The sequence below is a fragment of the Haemorhous mexicanus genome, chromosome Z (genome assembly GCF_027477595.1).
Source record: "Haemorhous mexicanus isolate bHaeMex1 chromosome Z, bHaeMex1.pri, whole genome shotgun sequence".
NCBI lineage: Eukaryota > Metazoa > Chordata > Aves > Passeriformes > Fringillidae > Haemorhous > Haemorhous mexicanus.
In genome coordinates, this window is record NC_082381.1 from 46,717,297 (window position 1) to 46,738,595 (window position 21,299).

Sequence of the window (21,299 nt, forward strand, 5' to 3'; positions counted from 1 at the left end):
CATTAACATTCTACACTACAAGTGCAAATTGAGAGCTTACACCTAATTTTTCATCTACCAATATGGCCAAGTCTTTCTCTGAGGGCTGCCATCAATCCAGTCACCTCCTAACAAATACTGATATTGGTCACTGCCCTAAACCAGGTACAGGACAGTTAGCCTTCTCTCCAACTCTATCTGCAAACTTTCTGAGGATGTACTCACTCCCACTGTCTATGTTGACATGAAGATACTGAACAGTATTGGTCCCAGTATGGACTCTTGAGGGATGGCATTCAGTATTTCTGTTTGGACATCAAGTTTTTGGATTAGCAATTACATCTGCCAGTTCCCTCAGGACTCTAGAATGAATCTCATTCTGTCCCATATTTTTAGATGATCTTCAGCCTGATCTCTTATGGTAGATGGGACTACCTCCATTGCTCTGGCTCCTCCCTTGACATGCAGGGACTTGATAGCAGCAGGAAGAGAATTGTCAGTGAAAACTCAGGCAATGCAGCTCTTGAACACCTCAGTGTCTCCATGTCAGTTGTCTCATTTATTGGGATGTGTGGAGTGGTGTCTTTCTTTTCTGATTAATGTACCTGTGGAAGCCCTTAGTGTTTCTCAAACACTTTGTAAAATTAAGCTCCAGCTGGGCCTTAGCTTTCCTGATCCCAGGCATCCACTTGCTCTGGCACAGGTCTCCTCCATGGGCTGTATCCAGATGTCTGCATCTCCATGGACCTCCAAGGGCTGCAGGGGCACAGCTGCTTCACCATGGGCTGCACCACGGGCTGCAGGGGAATCTCAGCTCCATTCCTGGAGCACCTCCTGCCTCTCCTGCTGCACTGACCTTGGTGTCTGCAGGGCTCTTGATCCTCTCACTCTGCTCTTCTCTGCCCACAATTACAACTATACAATAACCTTTCTTTTCTTCGTCTTTAAGAACTTATCCAAGAGGTGTTACCATCACCTCTAACTGGTAGAAGTGCCCATCTGGGCCAGTGGCACATTCATCTTGGAGCTGTCTGGGATGGCTCTGCTGAACACAAGGAAGGTTCTGGCAGCTTCTCACAGAAGCCACCCCAGTAGGATCCCCACTAACAGCCCCACTACCAAAACCTGGCATGCAACCCAATACAAGGGCCAAACTATACCTACCAGTTTTCACTACCTTTTCTTTCCCTTTTTAAAAAACAAAACCCTTAGAACAATGTACATTTTGAATGAGGTATTCCTAAAAGATTTGGAATTACATATCAAGAGTCTTTAAACAATTTACCCCTTAAAAGTAGTGTTCTCAAATTTATTTTGAAGTAGATATTAAGATTCAAAAAATATACACTTCTCTGCTTCATTTTCACATTTTCTGATCACTATCAGCCTAAAGCCTGAAATGAGATTCATACTGTGTAAAGGGTCTCATCTGGTTTATGATTCAATAAGTCCTATGTTGTTGGTTTCGCTGTTCTAACAACAGCAATGTACAGACATGCACATATATCCAGCTGCTAGGAAAAAAACACAGAGAAAACAGATGTTTTTCTTGGAGGCTGAAAAGGATATTTACAGATGATGAAGCAGGGTAACTTGAAGTAAAAGCTTTCTTGTAAGTTTCCACTACTTATTACTACAACTATTTTAGAATTGCAATGCACTTTTTATTGTGCTTTCTATTCCAACATAGCCCTGCAGCTAACCAAAAGATAGCACTACTGTTTTTTTCCCCTAATCTGGATTAATTTATTCAGCACGACATATGCTCATTATGCTCTTGCAAACAAACAGGTGCCTCTGACTATAAGAATATTCAAGGACCTCATCTTGTGAGCTGTCTGGTGTTTGTCCATGACATACACAGGATTGGTTCCCGCTTCAGTAAGTTTTTGAGGCATGCATGGCACCAGTTGCAGTTTAAATGAAAACATATGGAAGGAGAGAATCAGTGAATCAGATGCAAGAATCCCACTTACAGAGGCAAAAATACTACAGAAAAACCACAAAAAAAAAAAACAAAAAAAAAAACAAAAAAAACCAAACAAACAAGAAAAGCAAGCAAGCAAGCAAGCAAACAAACAAAAAAAAAAAAAAACTCACCCAAAAAAACCAAAACAAAAAAAAACCAAAAAAAACAGCAAAATGAAAGAACCTGTGAGATTCAGAATACCCTTGACATTTGGCATGTCAGTCCTCATTTTGTACCTTAATGCCCCTCCAAACTGAAATGCAATTCACTTGAAGAGTGATTTTTAAAAAGTGGTGTTTTCAGTCAATGTTAAGTGACTACAGCATTATTCAGTAGGGGCTTTTATAGTATTGTGCATAAATCCAAAGCATTTCTGAAAAAAAGATTGCATTGTTAGATAATTACAGCTAAGTGGTTGTTAAGCTATTTTAAGTTACTACTCAGAGATTTTTCAATTACCCTTTTCTGCTAAAGGTTCTCATACAGTTCTAGAAAAGCAATGATACACTGCAATAATCCACGACTTGTCTGAATCATGAGACAATAAAGATAGAATTTCTATTGTAAAGAGTTATGCAACCACCTATGTTTTATGTCCCTGCAGTGACTACATAATAGATGCAAAGATAAGTTTTCACACATGCCATCTTCAAAATATGAAATGTGTATCATCTTTGTAGGACTTACATTAATAATTTTTGAAAAGGATCCCCCAGAAATATCAAGTTCGTATAAACACGAGTATACATAATGAATTCTCAAGGGCAATCAGTGCGTGATGCACAAGGACACCAGCAAGACTTTTTTCTAAACTAACACACTGCAGCTCCTGAGACTGTATTCAGCTAATTAGAAGCTAAAACTCTGGAAAAAGGCAATCTAAACCACGCTGAAGTGAGGAATGCTGTTTTGCAAACCAGAAGCAGTGCACACCAGAGAAGAAGCCATTTAAAAGCCCGCAGCACCTCTCTTTTGTTACAACTTTTGCCATTAGCATGCAGCCGCTGTCACGCCCGAGGGCAGAGCCGCGCCGCCCGCGGCCGAGCCCAGCCGCGGTCCTAGGCTGCCCCCGCGTGGCCGCGCCGGGCAGCACACGTACGGAGATCGGCTGGCCAATTGCATCGGCCGCCCCACGGCAGGAGGATGCTGCCCCTGAAAAGACAGCACACAAAGAGACAAGGGCGCTACGCCGTGGATACCTGGGTGTGGCATTCTTCACGGCACCCGCCTACAAAGCCCATGACACTTCAGTTACCGAACGCACACTAGAATCAGGAAGTCTTTCATTGGAAAACAGTATTTCTCGCTACTGCAATGGTTTTTCACATATTTTAGTATGCCCTGGTGTAGCCAGACAGCCCATGAGGAATTTTTACAAGTGCTCACGAAGGGCTGAATGGATCCCACAGAAATCAGTGTAAATTACAAAGGCAAATGTCTGTTAAGAGCATTTGAAAAACACTTAAATAAAACACACATTAAAATTATACTTACTGCAATATAAAGTATCTGGACCTGAAGTCATGTTCAGTACTCCATATTTATTTAATTTTCTCTCAGCGTCCCATTATCCTGTTACCTGTCTTGAGATTCATCTTCTTCCTTTCCAATACACTTCATAATTATTAAATTTGTGATTGTCATAGTCATTCTCACTCTATTTTGTTCAGTGATTCACTGTTCCATTTAAAATGGATCAAATTCTTGAAATTTATTCCATTTTTAACCTCATTTTGTCATATCACTTTTGAAACCCATCAGATGCAGTATATTTCATAATGTTCTAGCAGTCTAAAATAATTAATAAAAAGTTTCCTTGTGAAAGCCTAATTTAGTTATTTTGTTTAACTCTATCCCAGTGTTTTTCAAATGGGAGCTAAAAAAACTTCAGACTGATCACAGCAAGTCAAAAAAATGTAGTGCTAGCTATCAGTAACTTATTTTGCTTAGGGAAAGAAAAGAGAACGGATTTTAATGTCTGGCATCCACAAGTACCTAGATTAGCCAGACAACTGCTGCAGGTCACTTCTTTCAGGGCTGTGAAGATAGTTTTTAACATCTGTGCTCACAATATACTGTCATTTTTCTATTTCTCAATCCTCCTCTATTATAATTTCAAAAGACAGAAAAATCTAGTTGACAAAGGATTAGATCTTCTTTCCTGTTTGATTACATCACAATACCAACTAAACAAAGTAATTTCATAAATCTTTGCAATATTTATAATATTGGCAAGTATGTAACAAGTACAACTATTCACTTTTTTTTTTACAAGCTTTCACTTTTTCTTATGAAGACAAAAGAGGACGTAGATCCAACCAAAAGTTTGGGGATTGGAGCTTCAGACCTCCTACAGAACAGCTTTTTGTTTGTCTGTAACCACTACCAGACAGTTCATTAATACAATATCAAATTAATCTGCTTTTCTGAGTTCACATGGGAATTAACAGCGGCTGACTAACATCCCAAGATAGCTGCAATCCATGAGGGAATGCATGGGGAGGTAGAGAGACATTCTTTATGCTTCTTTTAAAATTTATACCCTGTAAAACAAGAAACAATCATGCATCTTTCAATACAGAATATCCAGTCTTCTCATAACTGCATAAGAGCTCTAATTCTCCTTTGTTCCATTTCTTTGGGTTCTCTTTTTTTTTTTTTTGTGCTTGCAAAAAATGTGTTCCACATTCTGATTGTTGCCAGACATTGATTTATAATTAATTATGGCTAACAATGAGCAGCTTATTACACATTTTCTCTCTGCCTCAAGACAGAAGATATGTCATAAATTCTATACAAACATATAAAGTCTCACTGCATTTACATTTCAAAATTACTGGATTTCAGCTACAACCAACTCTTCTTCCTCACATGTTTTTTATTTCAGTTCTGTAATTTTGACTGTTTGGGTTTTTTGCCTTATGGCTTTCTTTCCACTTTGACTCTTTGTAGAAGATGTTTATGCTCCTGCTAATGAAACCACAGAACAATGCTGGAAGGGATCCCTAGTGTGTCTCTAGTCCACATTTCTGCTCAGATGAGAGACAAATTTTAAGTCAGATAACATTGCTGAGTCTTGTCTAGTCAAGCTTTGAGCATCATCTCCAGTCTCCACAGTCTCTCTAAGCAATCTTCTCCAGCATTTAACCTTTCTCACTGTGAAATCTTTCCTAATATTCGTACTCAGAACTTCACCTGCTGCAACATCAGCCCATTGATTCTTACCCTTTCCCTCTGCACCTCCAGAAGCCTGAATTCTCTACAACCAACCATTAAAAAGCTGCAGAGATAAAGCCCCCTCCAAACCATTCCCTCTTCAAGACAAAACAACTCAATTTCTCACTCTCCTTGAATATTGTGCGCTTCAGCAACTGTCTCAGTGGCTCACCACTGAAGTCTTTCCCGTTCATCTGCATCTGTCTTGTACTAATGAGCCCAAGCTGCACAAAGCACTCCAGACAACACCTCGTAAATGCTGAATTTAGAGGATTAATGAATTCCCTCAATTAAACCATTCCTAATGCTACACAGGGTGGGCTTAGCTTTCATGGATGCAAAGGGAATGCTGCAGACTTTTCTTCAACTTTTTGTTCACCAAACTTCTGAGACTTGCAGAGCTTTGCAAGAAAGTTTTGCAGCCAGTCAATCCTCAGTATATCTGCTGTATGAGACTGATCCCTTCCAAATGCAGCACCTTTGTTGAACTTCAAAAGGTCCCCATCAGTCTGTTCTTTCAACCTCTCCTGCCTCTGAGTACCAGTCCTGACATCCAGCTTATCAATCATTCCCATTCCAAATTTTATGTCACCTGTGAACGTCCTGAGGGTATACTCCATCCCATTTTCTACATGATTGATGAAGACAGTAAATGTCAGCAATTCAAAACCCTGAGGAATGCAATGCCTAACCAGCCACTATTTGAACCCTTACCCTTTGAACCCATAAGTCCAGCCAGTTTTCCGCCCACCTGGAATTCTACCAATCCAGTCATGTTTGTCCCCTTCAGATACAAAGAGGCTGTGTTCTGTTTTGTTCTTTCCACACTCACAGTGTTAATCACATCATTGTATGAGGCCATCAGATTGGCCAGGCACAATCTGAACAGGTAACTCTGTGCTTGCTTTTCCTGATCACCTTTTTCTGACGGGTCTAGAAATTATTTCCAGGAAGACTGGCTCAATGATTTCCTGGAGACTTCAATTAGGCTTGAAATTCCCCAAATCCATCTTATTTTTCTTCAGGCTAGCTGTGATCTGTGCCTTCTTCCAATCATAATGTAGTTCACCCTGGCATTGTAACTGTTTGAATGTCACAGAGAAAGGTTTCACCATGACATTGACCAGTATCCTTAGTAGCACTGGATGCACTTCATTCAGTCCCATGATCTTCTCCGGAAGTCTAGATTGTTTAAGAAGTCTTTAACTCAATCCTTCTTTGCTATGTCCAAACAGGCTCAGGAGACCTGACAGCAGAACTTACCAGTAAAGAAGGAGCAAAAACCTCATCTTTTCATCAGCTCTACACGTTCCTTAGACTGCTCTGGCTGCTTATGCAGCCCTAACAGCCCTTGCTGCCCTTCTAATACACCACAGATTTCAGTTCCAGCTGCATTGGGCTCTTCAACAACACATGAAAAATGACCCTTCCTCCCTTGCACCCTCCCTCCATTTCTTTCCTCCTATCCCTCCCTTCCACTGGTACAGAAGTGCTTTTTGCCCATTCAACCATGTGGACCCCCTGACACACCCCCTCAGCCTGTGAACTTCAAAACACACTGTTACGATGCCCAAAGTAGGCTGTTCTTGACAATCAAAAAGCTGTCTTAGACTTCTCCACAGCTACTTCTCAGGGGATCTCATCTATAAGCTGACTCAAGAAGTTTAAGTCTGCTCTTTTAAAGACAAGGATCATTATTCTGCTACATTTCTTCTTTTCCAGCAATAATACATGGACAAACTCAGGAAACCACTTGCTTAACATACTGATGAAGAAGTAGTACTACTGACAATAACCAGTCTAAGCTGAAACCTCTTACAAAGATAAATGTACTGCTGTAAAGGTCTGGAAGAATTTCATATATATTTTTTATTTCTCTCCAATAAAAAGGACACTCCTACTTTTGCAGATGGTTTCTGTAACACGCGTGGCCTCTCTTTCAAGTCTGAAGATAATGATAGTAAAGATGACAGAGATGTGTAGCTCACCCAGGTCCAAAAACCTCAGACAGAACACCATCCTTGACACACAAGTGCTTTAATGTCCATGGAACCAATTTGTTTGATCTGGTTATCTCCAGAAAGGTCTGTGTTTACCGGTATTTTTTTCAAAGAGGACAAGTTTGATTACAGCATAACTCACACACAAAGTCAGATGTCACATACTATTGCCTCAGCAATATCAGGACACATGTCACAGAGTCAGAACTTTTTCTTCTTTTAATTGAAAAGCTGCCTGAAGGAAAACACTAATTATTAAAACATGTCTACTCCTGCATCCTATGTTTAGCACTTAAAGCAGTCACCTTATTCTATCCCAAACATGGTTATTATGAGGTAGAAGACTTGAGCTTCAAATACAGGAATATAATTCTACCCTCTTGTTGTTCCCATCTTCCTTTGCAAAATGTTAGCCTGATCCTCATGTTAGTGTTCAATACATCTAGACCAGAGTGATAGTATTTTCCACATTTCTCCAAGCAAAGTTTCACTGAATATAAATAAACATTCTAACCACTGGATACAGTTCAATGGATCTTGTCTGGCCATGAAGCTGAAATTCCATTATGTTTGTGCAGAAATAACAGAGGAAGGCCCTAGGCTAGCTTATGACTTAAAGACAAGTGGAGTCTCCAGGGAGACCAAGATGAAATCAACAAGGTGCCTCAGAGCGGAAAGTGAACTGTACCATGACTCTCACTTACTTCACATCTTCTGATTCAAAACTTGAATGTTGTTATGTCACAGCTGGAAAAGCAAATGCATGTTTTTTCTCTACTGTGAATAAAAACAGAAGTAATTTTGTGGATGTTGCCGTGCTGCTAAATGACAGAAAACTCTACAATATTAAGAATCAAATGAGATTTTTCTAACTACAAAAAAGGCGGTAATGAGCTGATTAATTCCATCAAGCATAAACCAAACTGTTCCAACTAAGCTAAGACCCAGACGCAATTTACAGGATATAGCTTTTGGACTAAAAATTAAATCAAGTTAAATCCTTTTCCAGAAAATATTATGAAGATAAAAGAAATAATATTATTAAAAGTAGCAGTACAACTTGCAACTTAATCATTGAATGCATTCCAAGTATTGTGATGTTAGGTTTGTCACCATAGCTCATAGAACCTCAGCTCTGTGCAAGAGTACATAAATGTAATGGACAGGTGGATAAGTTCTGATGCAAATCAAGGCACTGAGCTCCCCCTGGCTTGCCAACAAGTTATCTGACAGGGGAAAATCCTACCTAGCATGGAGCTACACCATGAAGGAGCAACCAGTCTCAGGAGCTTCACTTCCAGATTCCGGTACCTGAGCACTTTGCAAAGTTTACCCAGAGATAAAAACCAGAAATATACTATGCCATGCAAAAAATTAAAGATGATTTCTCCCTATTATCTCTCCTCCTTTTCCCCACAGATGTTTTCTTCCTGTAATTGTGTTTCTGGAATTGGTATTCTATATATGCCACACACTGTAGTTTAGATCTTACTGTAAGAATAAAACAGAAGCATTGGGATATAAAGAAGTATCTCCACTCTGCAAGGATAAATGGCCTTGCAAGAGACTAAAGCCTGTGGGTCCAACCAGATGCCTCAGAAAGTGCTAGCTGACATTGTCTAAAGTACTGATCATACCTCCTTACGAAAAACAGCACTTAAAGACTGGCACTCTCAGAGAAGAAAAATAAAGTACCTGAAGCAGATGCATATTTCATGAATGAACTGACAGACCTATTTCTATTCTGCAAGAGGATACAACTCTGGGGCCCTTTAGAGCTTTCTACAAAATACAAGCCACAAGCAAGACAGAATGCTTTCCTTCCCACCTATAAGCCAGAAGGATGGAAATTTTCTACATATAGTTTAGATCTTTCATACATTAGTATGATGTTTTATTAAGTTACTAGAAAATGTATTATCCTCTTCACAGTAACAGAATTTTTACACTGAAAAAATTCAATAGGCCCACTTCTCTTCAACATCTTCATAAACGTCTTGGACATAAGACTCAAAGGAATATTAAGTTTACCAACAACACTAAATTGGGAAGAGCTGTCAACTCCCTCAAGTACAGAGAGGGAGGCTCTGCAGAGACCTTCAAAAATCAGAGGGCTGTGCAATCAGCAACCCTATGAAGTTTTACAAGGGGAAGTTCCATATTCTGCACCTGGGATGGGCCAACCCCAAGTGTATGTACAGCCCTTAGAACGAGAGGCGGGAGTGCAGTGCTGCACAAAGGGTCTTGGGAGTCCTGGTTGAGGGTGAGTTGAACACAAGTCAGCAGTGCCCTGGCAGCCAGAAAGGCCAACTGCGTCCTGGGGTGCATCAGGCATGAGCCAGGCAAGAGAGTGGATTGTCCTGCTCTGCTCTGGGGAAGTGCACTCTACTAGAGTGCTGGGGGCATTTTTAAGTGCCACAATATGAAAAAGACATGAAGCTGTTGGAGAGCATCTGAAGCATGGCCACAAGGATGGTGAAGGGTCTGGAGGGGAAGCCATATCAGGAGCAGCAGAGGTAACTTGGTCAGTTCAGCCTGGAGGAGACTGAGGGGAGACCTCAGTGAGGTCTTCAACATCCACACAAGAGCTAAACAGAGAGGCAGGGACCAATCTCTTCACTCTCATGACCAGTGACTGGTCCTGAGGCTATGGCATGAAGCTAAGTCAGGAAAGATTTAGGTTGGATATCAGAAAAAGATCTTTCACCAAGAGGGGGGCTCGGCACTGGAAAAGTAGTCACAGCACCAAGCCCCTCTAGTTGAAGAAGCGTTTTGACAATGTTCTCAGGCACAGGAGGAGATTCTTGGGGTGTCCTGCAGAGCACCACAAATCCATCATCCTGAGGGATCCCTTCAAACTCAGGATATTCTATGATTCTGCACTATGAAAATCTGACAGAAGTACAGGTACCATGACAACAAAATAAAATACCTGATTGTTTTGGAGTACAATTATTCTCAACTGTCTTTGATACTGAAGTCTGTTGTAAGAGACTGACTGGTCCTTGACCTTCAACCAAACCAACACTACAAAATCATTCACAAAAAAGGTGTCAGTAACTACAGCTTCAGCCTCAGTTTTTGTCCCTTTACCCTTCACATCCTAAGAGCATTCTCTCCAGTGTGACTGTGTTTTGAGCAAGTTTAGCAAGACCAAATTAACCATGTTCACATCTACTCTGTAACATGTCAGAATCACAGAATCATAAAGATTGGAAATGACCTCCAGGACCATCATGTATAGTAATTTTCTTAGGTGTTGCTGGGTTTCCAACACCCAGAACACCCCCACTAGCCAATACTTACGGTTTTTATCCTTTGCATGCAGAATTGCTGGTTCTTTTTCACTTTTACCACAAGCAGAGATGAGGTGGTCTCTTTTTTCTGGAATCCCCACATTTTTTTTCTCTCAAGATCTTCTGTTTTCTCAGGACAATTTGCTGTCTTGAAGCTTCCCACTCAAAAGGAGTATTTCTCAACTTTCCTATCACCAAAGTGTCATGGTCCTAACCCAGTTACTAAAGCAGTGACTTCTCCTTAAATCATCAATCCCTCTTCAACTTCTACCTAAAAGACTGAATGTTAGACTCAGATTCAAGTTTTTTCTCCCACCTGTCAGCCCTGCAATTACCCAAATGTTGTGCGCAACCACATCACAGTCCAATGAAAAACCACATTTCCTCTTCAAATCCCTGATGACAGACAGGTATAGGCCTCCATTTCTTTCAAGCTCAGCTGTGAACTAGCTGGAGTACCTATAGTTTCTCAAAAGGAAAGAAATTATCAACTAAAATGACGATAAAAAGATAAAATTTTGCCAGTTTACCAGACATTTCCTATCTGTTAAGAAGTAAAAGGAATTGTTGCAATGGTGGTTCCCCCCCCAGTAACTGGAGAAGGAAATAAAGCAAAGACAGAACTTTGTATTTAAATCCATAGCAAACACAAACACAATCACATAAAATATCAACACATTGCTCCTGAGAGAAATGCCACAAAAATTTGGTGTGGTCCACAAAAATGAGTTTTAACACAGAAGAAAACAGCAAACAGAAAGGTAAAAATAAGACAACTACAGCCTCAGTCAGGGTGACTTGTCCCAACCTGCAATTGTTACTGTCATGAGATTTTCAAGAACTCCATGGGTCCATGTGGACAGCTTGGCACAACAGGACTGGATGGTTCAATACCCAAAAGAATGCAAATTTTCATATCTAGGAAGTTACTTCAAACTCAGTATCTGACATTTTAAAAATTGACATAAAATTCACACATGCAGTATAGCTCTCAGACAATCAGGCTGTCTCTGATTAAGAGTGATGTAACAGTGGTATTATCTGGAAGATTAGCCACAAATTCCACCAGAGAGAACTACAGCTTACAGTAATAATGCAGTCTTCCTGAAACAACAAGCCACATTAAAACTCCCTGTTACTTCCAAACACACTCTCTACTGCATTCCTATCTCTGATAAACTGGAACAACTTCCTGATACATCAGGGAGTTTACAGAGATTAATGATACATGTTGCCTAGCTCAATCATTCCATTACATGGACACAGATTATACATAAGCCTGTACTGAAGTCAGGTAAATTGCTTCTACCTTCAGCCCATGAAGATTATATAAAGGTGAAATCCTTGGACTGCTCACAGGCTTTTGTCATTCAACAACATCTGACTACTTGAGAGATCAAGACCTTCCACTGGGTGTTTCAGATCTATCACTAATGTAGAGTAAAAGGACACTTTTACTCTACATTAGAGTGTAATGTAGAGTAAAAGTAGTTTAACTACTAATGTTTTACTAGTAGTTTTACTAACTAATGTACAGTAAAAGTAGTTTAACTACTTTCTTATGTCCATTGCGCTGGTTTTTCCTACGATTAAGTTTGCTGTCTCCCTGTGATGCTGTTAACACATCTCACTTTGCAAAGTGCCCTTAGAAATCACAACTAGTGGTACAAGAGTCATCACCTCACCATGAAAGTAAAAGCAATGCAAGCAGAAGAAAACTGATGACAAGGAGGCTGGTCTGCATTTCAGCAACAAACTGGCAAGTGATTTTGAGGCAGAAGGTGTCAACTAATGCCCAGTTTTCCCATTTCCTACATGCACAAATTAGGGAAAAGTTTTCCTTCAATTTTACTTTTCACACATGAGTATACCATTGTCTGAACGCAGAATCATTTGAGCATCAATCCAGAAGGTACTCATCTGAAACCTCAACACAATTAAATTGGTTAGCAAGCTGACCTTGTGGCTACCTTTGCAAGATTCATGGTTCTGCCCTCACTTCAAAGTCTTCTTACCTTCCCAAAGCAGGTACCTGCATGTATCTGCACACACATCTCCAAGATTCCAAGGAAAGCAACAGAAGTTTTACAGAGTTACTTTGATACAGTGTTCAGCAGGGAAAACTTGACCAGTCACGCTTCAAATCATATATGCCAATGTTTCCCATATTTGGATGCCAACAGTTCATCTCATTATCCTTAAGGGTCTTCCATGAACTCATTCGGATAGCCAGTTTTCCAGCTGCAACCTTTTACTGCAACCCCACTATGTCTGCTAGTGACACTTCATTCTTGTGATATGCACTCAGCTTCTACTCAGGAACAGAGTACCTCTGGGGTTTGGGTGGTTTTCTTCTTTACTTCTATGCAAGTTAAAGAGGAGAAGAGCCATTATGCTACCACTACAGAACCACATGTTTATTTCTAACTCAACTATAGACCAACCTCCTTCAGAAGCACCGGCTGATTTTCCTGTTTAAGTCACATCTTAGGGTAAAACTCTGAAAGTTCAGAACATTCTGAAGTACTTACAGAGTATTTTCTGGTTGAATGAACTCAAATGGCTTTACCAAACTTTCAAGCTCTATCTCAAAAGAAAATAAAATTCACTGCTTTTACCTGTACAGTCTTTACACACACTCCCACATTTCTTTAACACTTTAGATGCTCATAAGTAACCAGCTTTTATCAAGGCATCTGAGGCTTTTAGGAATCTTGATCATAAAAACTAGGTAGTTGTCACTTAATTTTATTAGAACAGTTGTTTTATTTTTACACATCTGTATTCCTAACTTCAAGAAAATTTATTTCTTGGAGATCTGATGACCATGTTGCACGAACAGCTGTATGCAGCAACAGAGAAAGTACTATTAACTGAAAGATTTGCTCACTAAAATCTGGAATCTTAAAGATATATATGTGCATACTACATCATGCTGCTTACATGCCAAGAAAGGCCTTGAACATCTTACAACTGTTCAATATTTTAATTTCAATATGATCAAAATCACCCATGTGCTATGGAACTACAGCAGCTGCCATGAAGACTATCGTTTTACCCATTCTCAGTGGAAAAATGGAGCCTCAGAATGCCTGTTTCCAACGCACTGTACTGACACAGCCCTTGAACACCATGTTTGGAATTTCACTTTTTCGAAGTTTCAGCAGCAGCCTATCCTGGCTTTAAAAATATTTACATACCACAATCTAAAAGCTTGGATTTCTTCCCAGAAGACACAAAAGTCTGATAAGTGTTTGCACCTTTAGATTTTGAATGCCTTGGCAAATCAGTACCTACAGAAGAGTTGTTAGCAGACTGAAACACGTTTTGTGCTTTAAACTCCAGAGAACGTAATTTCAACTTCAGAAGTGTTTCCATCAGTAAGGCACACCAACAGAGACGATTCCCACATGCTTAATCTTTATTGTGCGAATGTTGTTCAGAGCATTTATTACCCTGTGTAGACACACATTAAAAAAAACAATACACTAACAGTGGCTAGATGGATGGACAACATATTAAATCTATTTGGTGGTAACTTGTATGCATGCAGTTAACTCCTGAGGTGTACAAATCTTAGCCAGGAGGCCAGCCCAACTGGCGACCACCCAGAACATGGAGATGTACGTGATAGACAGACTGCCCACCCTCAGGCCCTTCATTCACAACCATCCGGAATCCATTGGTCAGGCCCAGGTTAGCAGCACACTTCTTGCCAACAATCATTAAATGCCCGAGAAGCTGGAGGAGAAAGAAAAAAAAAAAAAGAAAAAAACAACCAACAGAAAACACACACAAAAAAGGGAAAGGGCAGGAAGGGAAGGGAAGGAATGAGAGCAGAGAACCAATAAGCCAGTAAGTTAATTCTCAGAAATTCAGCCACTGCCTGCCTGCAACTGACACTCTCCAAGAATAACTATAAATACTGGCTATGCATCATACAGGGGAAAAATAGAACTATTGATCGTTTTCAAGCCAGGCAGTAACAGACAACAAAAGTGTCATGGAAGCTACATTTACTTCATGGTTGAAGCCCCCACTACTTCTTCTGACAACATATATAATTCTGGTGGAAAATAAACTTTATCTTACCATGTAAAGTTTACAAAATCTTTGAGCTTGATGTTTTTAGTTACAAATGAAATATTCAGCACCTCTCAGCTAACCTTCCTTTTCTTCACCTCTGACCTGCTAAAAACCCCCAAGCCCATATTAGAGTAAGTACTATTGCACGGAAACAATGAAAACAGACATCAGAATTGTAAAATAACAAATACCAATTCGTTTTGCATGGAAAATACATGCACAGATATATTTTGTTTTCTCTGGCTAATTTTACTGGAAAACCTTAACTCCATTATCTTTTAAGCTAGGGGACAAGCATTAGAGTATTAGAAAACTACTTTGCCTCTTTGAAATGTCAAAAGGAAAAGGGGGACAGACTAGTATATTACAAAGTAATGAGAGGCACAGTTTGGTGTACAGAAAACCTTTAAAGTACTTACAGATTCATCAGAATCTTCTGCTTCAGACAATCTGACAATTGGCTTCTTAGGAATCACTAAGAAATGTGTTGGAGCTTGGGGTGAAATATCATGGAACGCGAGGCACTGGAGGAACAGGAAACAGATAATATTTAATTTGTTTCGGAGAAAGGTATGCATTTCAGTAAATCAATTATGCTCCACTAAATACATACTTCAGCAGATTACCAGATATCCCAAACATAAGCAGAGATGCTAGATTTTCTTAAGTGATATATTATTCTACATCCTTTAATTTCTAAACACAAAACACTACTTACCAAGAACTACTGAAAAAAAAAAAAAACCACTGCTTTGTAAAGTAATATTTAAAAGTTACAGTCTTCTCAGCAAAGTAGTATGCAATCAGGTTCAAGATTTATTATTGCAGCATATGCATAACGACTAGTAGAGCTTTGGCATGCATGCCTATAAAAAGTACATTTATGCTTTTTTTAAAAAATTAACTAATTTTAATTTTTTTTATTATTTTATTTTAGTTTTTAATAAAATAAATGGCAAAGAGTTGCTAATCATCTTCCAGTTATGCCTGAATAATTCTTTGGTCAAAGACACCAAGGCAATTCCAAAGATCCTGAACTTATGTGATTGAGGCCATATTAAACTTCTGTTCTCAACAGAGCCAAGTATTTCAGAGTAACCCATTAAAACCAGCTTTGCTTCAGACATTCTCAAATTGAAAGGCATAACTTTTGAAATATGAACATCTGTCTGTAGTGACTAGCTGAATCTTGAGTAGATACCAAAATTACAACCATACACTGCATGCATCACCTAAATATCAAATAGGAACTGCCAACAGGCAAGAGAAAATGAAGCTTTGTCTCTTTGTACAAATGGCCAACCACAGAACTGGGACTTGCAACTGGACAAATGTGCAGATGCACAGCAGGTACTCTGCCACCATTAGTCCAAGGATATCTCTGACTCACCCATCACGTTCAACAGCATAACACCTGGTAGCATTTGGTTATGTCACAGACAGTGCACACTTAAAAACACATACCTAGATTCTTCAAAACGCTTATTTCCTAGATACTTTCCTTCGTGAATCAATAAAGTTAATTTTCTTTGGAAATATACTGCTTTTTTGTTCTGAAAAGAAATATGGTTTTTGTCAAGAGTAAAGTTGGTGAAAAGCTGAACTCAACTTGTATCAATCTTTTATGCAACTTATCTTCTATACATCAAATCTATCTGGTTTTAAGGTATGTTTAAGAAGATAATGCCCAGTTTGAATTTCTGATGAACTGCTCATTTCTTCCAAACAGGGAAGGGCAGCAAGTATATACGATGAATAAAACTAATTTTTGCCTAATTAAATAAATCATACTTAGAGCTGACCATTTTGTAATCAGCTTTTCTATTATATGCAGTCCCATAGAGGCAGAATGCAAATGGCCAGACTGTGTTAAAGAATTTAAAGACCAAAAGATTGAAAGTAAATAGTTTTCTATGGTACAGAAAGCAGAAGTAGTATTAAGGAAAAAGCATAATCACAGAAATTCATGAGTGCATTGGAAACCAAACTTCATTTCAGGAAGTTGAGATTCAACTGGAAAAACAGTGATAAGACATAATTCCAAAGAGACTTGGTACTTTTCAGTATTTCCCTTTCTCTGAAGGTCAATTATTGATTAAATGCCTTCCTTACCTTTCTCCGTTTAACACTCCCAGTCACCTCTAAAAAGACCTCCGTAAAGCCAACAAAATTAATTCAAGATCATCCACCAATCAACTGAAATCTAGAAGTTCTACATTTCTGTGCACTTTGAAGTAAAAACCAAGTGATGCACTGCAGATAATGACACTTCCAGAAAATACTCCACAAAAATGGCTGTCAAAGTGAGTTATACACTCAGCGAAGCCAATGGCCTGATTCTTAATCAAACCGTGCTCAGCTTACTCTGCTGCAACCACCGCAGCTGATTAAAAAACTCACACAGGTTTAACCCGGGTAAAGAAAGAACACACGCCTTTACATAAACACAGAGCAGTAACACAAGCACGACTTTCAGAAAGCAGTGAAGATTTCCAATATTCTTTAGAGCACACGGTAATTGCAACAATTTTGCCATCTATTAAGAAAACACTGTTTCAAGCTATGCACGATTTTTAAGCACATAAATCTAACAAGCTGCATCCTTAGCGAGTCTCTATCGTACACTGAGAATAACCCCTTAATTTCAAAAGCAAAAGCCCCTCTTAATGAGGCTCCAGTATTTCAATCTGAAGGGCGAGGAAAAAAAAGTGAAGAGATCTTATACTAAATACCTGTTACTTTGCATTTGGGGAAAAACCGCTGCATTTCTTCTAAAGCTAATTATTTAATTTCGGCCCCAACGTGCTGCGATGCACCAGCAATCCCTCTCGGAAGTTCACCGCCAAAGCCCAGCAGGCAGAGCTGCATAACCTCTGTAAGGCTTTTAAGAGGCAGAGCGGGACCTGCACAAGCAGCCAGATGGGGTGCTCTGCTCCGAACCCGCAAGAAGGCTGCCTGCAAGTGGTAAAGGTTTCACGACTACCCTCCCACACCAGCTGCGAGAACCCTCGACCCTTGGCAAGGAGCCCGATGCAGCTCCAGGGAGGGCAGAAGGAAGCGCGGCGGAGCACCGCCCGCCCCGCCGCTCTGCCGAGCGCCTCTGCGGCGGCCCCGGCCCCTGCACAGCCCGCACCTGCTCGTCCTCGTAGATGATGTTGGCGGGGATCTCCTTGCGGATGATCTTCCCGAAGATAGTATCCCCGCCGGGACGCGCCGCCTGCGCCTTGCTGATCTCGTCAGCCATGGCGCCGGCTCCCGCGCGGCTCCCGCCGGCCCTCAGCCCTGCCTTCCTCCGTGGCCACGCCTCCCGCCGCACTCATTGGGCCAACGCCGGCATCTGGCTGTGTCCGCCCGTCTGATTGGTGGCTTTGCCTGTCATTGTCCCGCTGGTCCCCGCCCAGCGCATTGGCGCGCCCTCACTGACCCGAGAATCGCGGAGGGATCCGGGGGGAGGAACTATTTCAGGCTCCGCGCAGGGATCAACGCTGCGAAGTGAAGTAGCTCTCTATGGAAGTAGTGCAGTCACGGGAGGGGCTGTTGTGGGAAGAAGTATTACTAATCAAATCCAACCCAAACATCTGTGTGATTTCTTGGGACAAGCACCTGCAGACTGCTCCAGGCTGGGCTGCGTTAGCTTTTCCTCCAAAGTCTGCAGGTGTTTGGTGCTTCTCGAATCAGGGTCCTGCAGAAGGGCAGCTTCATGTGCCAGCCCTTCTGCACATAAGTAATTTCGTAACTATGAAACAAACTAATCAGTGTAGCCGGGCAGTAATTCACAGAGGGCAACACAAAGTTACACAGCTGTACATCTAGTTGTAAATGTTTTTTTTATATATCTATGACAGTCATTAAATAGGAGAAATTAAAAAGTGGGCGGGGGGGGTGGAACTAACATAAACCTTAAGGAGTAACAACAAAGCTTCATTTGCATGCGGTTCAACAAGACCAAGTACGAGGTCCTGCACCTGGGTCGGGGCCACCCATGCTATCAATGCAGGCTGGGAGATAGAGAACAGCCCTGTGAGAAGGACTTGGGGCTGCTGGTGGGTGAGAGGCTGGACATGACCCAGCCATGGGCACTCCCAGCCCAGAAAGCCAAACGTGTCCTGGGCTGCATCCAGAGCAGCATGGGCAGCAGGGGAGGGAGGGGATTCTGCCCCTCTGCTCTGCTCTGGTGAGAGCTTACCTGGAACCCTGCATCCAGCTCTGGGGTCCCAGCACAGGGAGGACATGGAACTGCTGGAAGGTATCCAAGGGAGGCCACAAAAATGATCAGAGTGACAGAGCACTTTTTCTATGAGGACAGACTGAGAGAATTGGGATTGTTCACCTTGAAAAGACTTCAGAATGGCCTAATTGCAGCTTTGCAGTACCTGAACGCAGCCTACGATAAAGACGGAGGGAAATTTTTTACAAGGGCATGTAGTGACAGGACAAGGAGGAATGACAAGGAGGAATGGCTTTAAACTGCAAGACTGGAGTTTTAAATTGCATATGAGGAAGAAATTCTTTACTATGAGGGTGGTGAGGCACTGGAACAGACTGCCCAGAGAAGTTGTGGGTGTCCAATCCCTGGAAGCATTCAAGGCCAGGCTGGAGATGGAACTCTGAGCAACCTGATCTAGTGAAAGGTGTTCCTGCCCATCGTAGAGGCATTGGAACTAAATGACCTTTAAAGTCCCTTCCAACCCAGACAATTCTAGATTCTATGATTTTCTAAACTTCACCAAAATAAAAAAAAAAAATAGATTGATTTCCCTGAAGATTTGTCTAGGAGCATATTAACAGAGATATTTATATATATTTGTCTCTAAACAAAAAAGTTACAGGAAAGCATTTTGGAGGGAGGCAGGGAATAAATATTGCTAAGTGGCTTAAACCTAATATGTTTCTGCAGCTGATTACCTGAACATGTTACAAAAAAGAGTAGAATTTGTCATACATTTCTGGTAGTAACTCTGAAATAATTTATCATTAAATACCCTGAAAAAAACCTTCTGATAAAGTACATTAAACAATGAGATTTTATTCTTTTCCTTACATGATGTCGTGGATTAAGATATTTTGACATGTATATGTCCTACAGATGGTATTGGAGCTTTACGACAATTGAAAGTGCTTCAGGGACAAACTTCTTTGAATTATATTGTTATATTATAACCTCCCAGCCAAGGTTATTCAGCAAATATATGAACAATTTGGGTGAACACTGCTGTGGATTTAGTCAGAAAGTATATTTCTATGTTAAGAGAAGACATAAAGAGACAAGTTTAGAAGTTCAAAAAAAGCAAAACCACTTTTTTTTCATATAGTTGACTTCAGCATATATTTTTGTCTCACCATGTAAACAGCAACTTTTATTATTTTGAATAAAACAATGAATGAATTAGACCCCATTTTCAAAGATCTAATTCATTCATTCACATCTGCAATAATTATTCTTGGAAATAAATTGTGAATAAATATTACTTCTGCTAACAGATCAAGTTTTTTTATGAGATACATAGTAAAAAATAGTATTAAATAGATGCTTACAAGTAAGTATTAATAATAAAAATATTAAAATTATTAATAGTTTAGTGTTCTCATATTTCAATTAGCTTACAATGTAATTGCTGTTAAATGATTAAATAGATGTGAATTGAAGCTAGAGGTCTAGTGAGTAGTAAAGCTGATTGCACAGAAAATCCTTATGCTGCCTTTAGCTAATGCTGAATGACATGTTAGTGAACTATAAGCTTGTTTGTTTTTCAAGAGAATGGCAATTCAGTTTTACAGATGTACCTGGCGTGGCCATGATATGGCCAGGCCAAGGCTGGGTTGATCAGGGTGTGAGTAAGGGAAGCCGGGGCTTTGGGGAACTTGATGTGAGCAGCCAAGAAAGTGACCTGACTAGAGAGGGGAAATGACTGAACAGAAAAATATGCCTGCTGGATAACACCAGCAGAGAAAAAGACTGCCAGCTTGGGAGCTGTGATCCTGAGAACCAAAAGTGTCCTTGAAAAGTGCAGCTGGCCTCTTCTAAGTACAGCTGGATACCTAGAAGCTGGAGAGGTCCTGAGATACTACTAATAAGCACAGAAGCAAGGAGTTGTAACCACAACTTTTCTTCTGAAGTGGTGAAAAAATAGACTGGGAAAGAAGGCAGCACCCCAGATAAGGAAGGATTCTGAACTGCCATTGGTTGTTCTAACTGCAACAGCAAGGAAATCGTCTGGCAAAATAAAAACTGAATTCAAGAAGCTGCAATCATCATTTAATGGCCATTCTAGGTGTTGCACAGAAACTGACGTCTGTCCAGTTACACATTTGAAACAATTATAATTTTGTTCAGAAGAAGGAGCAGAACACACTGGTCTTTGTGCCACCCTGGCCAGTGATGTGCCAGACCTGGCAGGGGGTGCTTGGCAGGGAGCAGCCCCTCATCCCCACTGCGGCTCCCCTTTGAGCCATTGACCACTCCAGTGGAATGAGGAGCCTGTGGGCAGCACTGCCTGCCTGCTATGAGCCCCCTTCAGCTCCTCGTGCAGGCAGTGGCAGCCTCCTGCCAGACCTTGGCACACCAAGGACTGGCACTGTTTGGATAGCCAAGAAGGCCCATGGGATCCTGGGGTGCATTAGGGAGAGCATTGCCTGCAGTTTAGGGAGGTGATCCTGCCCCTCTGCTGTGCCCTGGTGAGGCACATCTGGAGTGCTGTGTCCAGTTCTGGGCTCCTCAGTGCAAGGGAGACGTGGAGCTCCTGGAGTGGGTCC

At 40.8% G+C, this 21,299-nt stretch overlaps 1 protein-coding gene across 1 annotated transcript; it reads right to left on the minus strand.

Moving 5' to 3' along the window:
• Positions 1-13,863: 13,863 nt before the first annotated feature.
• On the minus strand, positions 13,864-17,845 carry HINT1 (histidine triad nucleotide binding protein 1). The gene is made up of 3 exons (XM_059874009.1): positions 17,680-17,845; positions 14,966-15,070; positions 13,864-14,201 (listed from the first exon to the last, which is right to left on the minus strand). The coding sequence occupies exons 1-3, from the start codon at positions 17,788-17,790 to the stop codon at positions 14,037-14,039; spliced, it is 381 nt and encodes a 126-aa protein (XP_059729992.1). The 5' UTR covers positions 17,791-17,845; the 3' UTR covers positions 13,864-14,036.
• Positions 17,846-21,299: the final 3,454 nt, after the last annotated feature.